Here is a 7044-nt window from a genome sequence, read left to right as displayed (position 1 = left end):
CTCTTGGGCTTAAGCAATTCTCCTGCATCAGCCTCCCGAGTAGCGGGGATTACAGGCATGCGCCACCATGCCCAGCTAATTTTTGTATTTTTAGTAGAGACGGGGTTTCACCATGTTGGCCAGGCTGGTCTTGGACTCCTGACCTCAGGTAATCTGCCCACCTCAGCCTCCCAAAGTGCTGGGATTACAGACGTGAGCCACCACGCCTGGCCAATTTTTTTATTTTTTGTAGAAATAAGGTCCCACTATGTTGCCAGGCTGGTCTCAAACTCCTGGCCTCAAGTGATCAAAGTGCTGGGATTATAGGTGTGAGCCACTGTGCCCAGCCAAATAACAGCAATTCTTAATGTTCGGACTCTTAGAAGTATCAGAAGCACTGAAAATATAACTGAGGAATTATAATAACATTATAAATATATAATAGCTCTTGCTCTAAGAGCTGTAGCTTTAGGGAGGGAGACTTTTTAGTATATTTTTTCTTTAGAGGTAAGGAATGTCTTGGTTTGTGATATTAAAAGCACCTGCCAAGCTTCTAATTATATAACACTATAGATCATCTCAGAGGATCACTCTTGGGCACTCCCATACAATCTTCCCTCTGTAAGTGCACAGTAGTGGGTAGTCTATCAGGGCATAGACTCAGAGTATCCGATGATGGAAAACCACAATGAAAAGGGATATGGAGGCAACCACAGGACCAGATTGACTACAGTAAAGACCAGGGATCTGAAAACTGAGGGTCACCATGGGTCTGGGTCAGGAAGTGCCTTATAAGTCCAGGTGATCAGACCCAGTGATCAGAATACCAGGCAAGGAAATAGACAATAAAGAAGAGAGGAGAGAGCCGGGCATGGTGGCTCATGCCTGTAATCCCAATACTTTGGGTGGCTGAGGTAAGTGGATCACTTGAGTCCAGCAGTTCAAGACCACTCTGCTCAACATGATGAAATCCCCATCTCTACAAAAATTACAAAAAATTAGCTGGGCGTGGTGGTGCATGCCTGTAGTCCCAGCTACTTGGGAAGCTGAGGTGGGAGGATCACTTCAGGCTCAGGAGGTGGAGGTTGTAGTCATGATCATGCCACTGTACTCCAGCCTGCGTGACAGAGCAAGACCCTGTCTCAAAAATGACAACCAAAAAAACCCACCAGGGAACCCAAGCACACACACAGCACAGATAGAGACTATAGCAGTAGGGGGAGAGCCCAACTTTACCAAAGATTTCTTGGCATAGGAGCTTTTGAAGAACTTCCTGCCAACAGCAAGGGTGAGGTTGATACCTAAAGTTCAGTAACATAATCTCCTTTGTTACTTCCATTCTAATTGAGAAGCAAGCACAGAACATTAGAACATAGTTCTCAAGCACACATTGTATTATTCAATGATATGTAATATACTGTCAAGACTTAAAGTTACTACTGTGTATATCCTCTTAAGACTAATTGACTTTAAATTAGCATTCTCAAATCTATTTTAATGTATCAACTTTGGATTCTGTTTGTGTGTTTTCTGATTTCATTACCTGAATTGCTGGTCTAGCTTTTTAGCCACAAAATCCTGCCTCTCTTTTTCATTCTTCTCTTTTAGTAATTTAGTTTTCTCTCTCATCCTATCTCTTTTCTCCTCAATGGTTTCTTTCTTCAATTGCATTTCTGTAAAATACTCATTTTCTTCTAATGCTAAAAGTGCACGCAGCCTGAAACAAAAAGCCAAAAAAAAAAAAAAAAAACTGTCATGCTACATGCAAAATTTTATTGATTTTTGTTATATTCAATTTCAGAATTATAGGTCTAATTTGTAAGAAGAGAAAGATCATTGCAGTGTTCTATAAAATAAGACTAGTTGGTTTGTTTTGGGGTTTTTTTTTTTTTTTTGAGACAGGGTCTCGCTCTGTCACCCAAGCTAGAGTGCAGTGTGATCATGGCTCACTGCAGCCTTGACCTCCTGGGCTCAGGTGATCCTCCCACCTCAGCTTCCTGAACAGCTGGGACTACAGCCAGATGCTCCTATGCCCAGCTATTTTTTAATTTTTTTGTAGAGATGGGGTCTCACTATATTGCCCAGGCTGGTCTCAAACTCCTGGGCTCAAACAATCCTCCGCCCTCAGCCTCCCAAAGTGGTAGGATTATATGCATGACCCACTAAGCCCAACCAATTGCACCATATTTTATTTGGTCACATATAAATAAGATATGAAATATATATTTTTAACAAAAGAGTAAAATGAACAGGTTTCAATCAAAATAATGAAACATGAAACAATATATTGTTTTTCATTAAAACATAGGTTATCACAAGAAAAATATTAAAAATATTAACCAGCAATAGCTATGGATTTAATATATCTCAGCCATGATCCTTCCTAAATTTGATTTTTGACTGGTCAATCTCAAATTGTGGTTTTAGGAATATTTCATGGCTTGGGTCCCAGGTTTGTGAGCCTTACTTATTTCGTCTTTCTTCAAGGTTAATGATAAACCCTTGCATGGCATCCTTGATTCTTGATCGCACAAGGCTGTCCAAAAACTTGCAGTCATTGTGCTGGTCCCACTCAACTTTCAAGCGATCCCGCTCATTTGACTTAATGGAAGCCAAAATAGCATTATGCTTCTGATGGCTGCGTCGGATTCTTTCTAGATGGTGCTCAGCCCCTTGGCCTTTAGGAGGCTTGGGTCTCTGAAAACAAAAACCAACTATCACTTATAATAAGCCAAAGAATCAACTGCATATTTTCAATTAGTTATGCTCTCAATCAATATTCATACTAAATAAAATTGGATATAAAAAACTAATACATCCTACTACAACTGAATACAACTTATGCACCTAAAGAGTAACTTGTTTCATTCTCTGAGCCTATACTTAAGATGTAATCAAAACAGTCTCAAATATTTCTAAAGTGCCATTTGGAAAAAAGTTGATGGAAATTACAAACTTAAAAATGTGAACAGGACTCTGTTGAGATTATCTAGTCAAACCCAGAGACATTAAGTGATTTGCTGAACTTGCTTCAAACAGGGCAGATAAAACAAGAATTAGAGGTCTTCTAATTCCTGACCTTGACATAGCCACCCATTATTCCACATTATTTCTCCTGGTCGGACACCATAGTTATCACATCAAAATACTTTCAATGAAAAGATGCTACTATGTGAATATATAGAATATATGTGTATATACATGTATATATGTGTATATGTATATGGATATATAATGAGTTGTGACAATAAAAGATCTTTCACTAAGAAGGAAGAAATGAAGTGAGGGAGGAAGAAAGAAGGAAAAAGAAAAAAAGCTGGTGGTAGAACTTTATTCCTATTTCTAGGGTGCCCAGAAGTTTTAATGCAAACAGTGTGTTCCTGACCTTTTGGGCTACTCTGAATTTCTGTAAATGTATTGTTTTTACAGAAATGTCCACTAAAAAAGTTAGAAATGCATGTACCATTTGAATATATATAGATATACTTAATGAAATCACATAGACTATATCTTTTTCCTTTCTGTATTCCTAGCATTGAACACAATGCCTACTACAGTGAGGTTCTCAATAGAAATGAATGAATGAATGAATGAATGAATGAATGAATGAATGAAAGAAACAATGTTGCTGAGTGGGCTTGATGCAATTTCTGCACCTCCTGGAGCCACCACGAAATCCATAGTCTTGAGCTTTGTATTTTCAGGAACAGTTTTATCAAGTCATCCTTAGGTGAGTTGTGAGACACTGGGGTGCTGATTCATAGAAACAAAACTCTTAAGAGGCAGAGAGAGACAGTCAATCTGATCATTTACACTTAGAACATCACCATCAGGATTACCAGAAATACTAGAGTTACATGTTTGTAATGAAGTCTCCTGAGGAAAGGAAATCAACATTTGAAGACGGTTTAATGAAAAGATTCAGGGCTCAGGGTAGGCATGAGGTACCTAGATTTAGCTGAACAAGATAAGGCAAGCCTGGGGTGGTAAGGAGACAGAAGATGATGTTGGGGGTTACATCACAGAAAGTAGCTAATCCATGTCAGAATTATTTGGAGCCTACAGCCAGTTAATTAGATGACTGTTCTCCAAAACTGATAGCATTTTATTAATACAGATCTGTGAAAATAAAGCAAAGGAGGATCACAGTGGCACCCTGGGCAGCATACACAGCAGGAATTAAGGCTCCCAGTGTGAGCTGAGAACAGGAATGAAACACCAAGATAATCTAGAAACACTGGCTTCAGTTGTCAGGACAGGAAACAGGGCTGAGGTATATTTTGGTTGAAGAGGTCAGAAACACCATGAGCAGTACCCATGGGGTCAGGAAGCCTTTTAAGGCTTGGGAATCATGTGAAGGACTCCAGTCTGGGAAGGACCCAATCTCTTGATAAGTTAGGGGTATGACCTGGAGTTCTCAAAAAAGGTGATGCCAATCCCAGCACAGTCGTGGCATTGTTCAAAATCTGTACTGTTCAATATAAATATAATGCAAAACAGATATGTAATTCTCAATTTTCAAGTGGCTCCATTTAAAGAAGTAAAAAGAAACAGGTAAGTTAATTTTGATAGTATATTTTATTTAACCAATATATCCAAAATATTATCTTGTCAATATGTGACTCTAGGCACACTTCAAGTGCTCAAATGCTATGTGTGACTAATGGCTACCTATTAGACATCACAGCTCTAAACCATGCTAAAGTCAGGAAAACACAGGATATTTTACTAACTACTTTGGGTTTTCAAGGTCACTGAAGGCTTTTTGTTACTGTAGCATCTCAAATTATAGTTATTAGGATTACAATTTATAGTTCGGTTGTCTTAAAGAACAATGCTTTACATCCTAGGTTTGATTCTGGCCTCTGTCCATTACTAACTGAATTGAGCAAGTTACTTAATCTCTTTGAATCTTAGTTTTCTCACCTGTCAAATGAGCAAAATAAGTATCCTCCTAATGGGTTCCTAGGAGACACTCATCAAATAGCTGCTCCTTTCAATGTCCCATTACTTCAGACATTACATTTTTCATAGGTTTCTCCTGGAGAATTGTTTAGGACCCAATTCTCATCTGTTGGTGGCTTTAATTCTTGCAACACAATTCTGCTACCTCTAACATCTATCTTTCTTATCACACTCAGACACTGGAGGAGCAGATGCACCAACTATAACCTCTTCCTTTTCCTCTTAATTCTTCTTAAGTGCAAAATATTCAACAGGCCTGTTTCTCTGGTTTAGTGTTTTTGTTTGTTTTTTGTTCCTTATTGGTTCCCAACACAAGTAATAGCACCCAACAATGGCTCAGCCCCTGAGCCCTGTGTTTGGATACAGAACCCAAAGTAGATCTTCTGTCCTTCATGAAGTGTGTTTATAATTATCACTTTGAACCCTACAGCCTACTAACGTGTCCCATCGACTGCTTTCCAGCTCCAGATCTTACAGTACTCAGACCTAAAGAAGGAGCAGGTCTATAGGTTGACTGAAGTTTGCTCTGTGGACTGTGGAGCATAATACAACTGAATTACTGATCTTTCTTCCATAAACTGACATCACAGACAATATAGCACATCATTATTTACCATGTTAACCTTTAGTGGTTTCATTATACATAATTCTTTTTTGCAATTGGATTACAAGTTGAGCACCCCTAATTGGAAAATAAGAAATCTGAAATGCTCCAAAATCTGAAGCTTTTTGCGCACCCACATGATGGCATAAGTGGAAAATTTCACACCTGACCTCATGTAAGGGGTCACAGTGAAAGCGGAAGCAAACAACACATATTTATTCAGCACCCCCAAGGGGAAAATAAAATTACCTTCCAGGTAATAAAATATAGATAAATTCAGTGTTTAGACTTGGTCTCCTCCCCAAGATATTACATTATGTATATGCAAGTTTTCCAAAATCCAAAAAAAATCTGAAATTCTAGATATCTCTGGTCCCAAGCATTTCAGATAAGGGATACTTAACCTCTATAAGCTCCTTGAAGGGAGGGCTCAGGCTTCAATAAAGGGTTAACCTTCCAGGATCATTGTATTCACCCCTGTATCTCCCACAATACTGCGTACACAGCAGGGGCTCAAGCAATAACTCTGCCTACATGGCAGTTTTCTGGCGGGTAGAAACTAGTTTGTAGAAATGAAGGAATCTACATGTATGGACCAATAGTGTCCGAGGTTCTCAGCAGGAACCATCAAATTCTGCAGCAAGCATATTTCCCTGCCCTACTACCACTCCAGCCTTAGAGGCAGGCACCTGCGTTTTTCCCAGGTCTGAAGGGACACTTCAGTCCAGCAATGGTTACTAGTTGAGTTGGCACAGGAAAGGCGTTGGGTGCTATAACCTCTCACAACCTAATTCCCCTTCCCCAGACGATTTTCCTAGGAGTGAAAGACCAGCTCCAAATCATAGGCCAGCCCTGCCCCCAGATCTGTCTCTGGGCTGGGTGCCCTTTCCATAGCACACACTCGCCACTGCATGGGGGACAGACATCCTTCCGGTGTCTTGGAGACTGAAAAACCCTAAGATCCCTAGTGGTGATTCTCCAAAAACAGAACCTAAATATTATAACTTTGGGGGCAGATGAAATGCTGTAAGGATGGAAATAGAGGGGGATGAGTGGGTGAAAGGTGGGGTAGATAGGTGAGCGACCTTATCTTCCTTCTTTCAAAATTCAACCCACTGCATCAGGCGGCACCCGTTCCCCTCAGGAAGGCCCCGGGTGGGGGGCCGAAGTGGGATCGGCCAGGCCTGGAGAGCGCAGAGATGGAGAAAGCTGAAGGGTCCGGCAGACACATCCTGTGCTTACCATGATCACCACTTTGGGGGTGGGGCCCTTAACCTCCCGCTGTACGATGCCAAACCGCTGGCTGTACATTTTCGAGTCCCCTTCGGGATGGGGGCCGCGTCCGCCGCGTTTCCCCCAACCGTGGCGACCTGCAGGACCCGCTTCCGCGACGCAGAAGTCTGGTTGCCATGGTGCGCCTCGCGGGGTTAGGGGCAGGTAGAGGTGGGCGGGTCGGACGGAAGTAGGTCTGGTCACCATGGGGGCCGCAGACGCCT

General features: G+C 41.1%; 1 protein-coding gene across 1 annotated transcript in view; it reads right to left on the bottom strand.

Moving 5' to 3' along the window:
- The window catches only part of CFAP53 (cilia and flagella associated protein 53), a 36284-nt gene extending 29313 nt beyond the window's left edge, over nt 1-6971 (bottom strand). Inside the window, exons 1-3 of the mRNA XM_011928796.1 lie at nt 6791-6971; nt 2447-2676; nt 1523-1696 (exon numbers count right to left, since the gene is read on the bottom strand). Coding sequence (XP_011784186.1) covers nt 1523-1696; nt 2447-2676; nt 6791-6859 — 473 coding nt within the window. The 5' untranslated portion in view covers nt 6860-6971. The remainder of the gene's footprint in view (nt 1-1522; nt 1697-2446; nt 2677-6790) is intronic.
- Nucleotides 6972-7044: the final 73 nt, after the last annotated feature.

This window comes from Colobus angolensis, unplaced genomic scaffold (assembly GCF_000951035.1).
Source record: "Colobus angolensis palliatus isolate OR3802 unplaced genomic scaffold, Cang.pa_1.0 Scaffold8, whole genome shotgun sequence".
NCBI lineage: Eukaryota > Metazoa > Chordata > Mammalia > Primates > Cercopithecidae > Colobus > Colobus angolensis.
The sequence above is the reverse complement of the archived record's forward strand: the minus strand, read 5'-3'. Positions and strand labels throughout refer to the sequence as shown.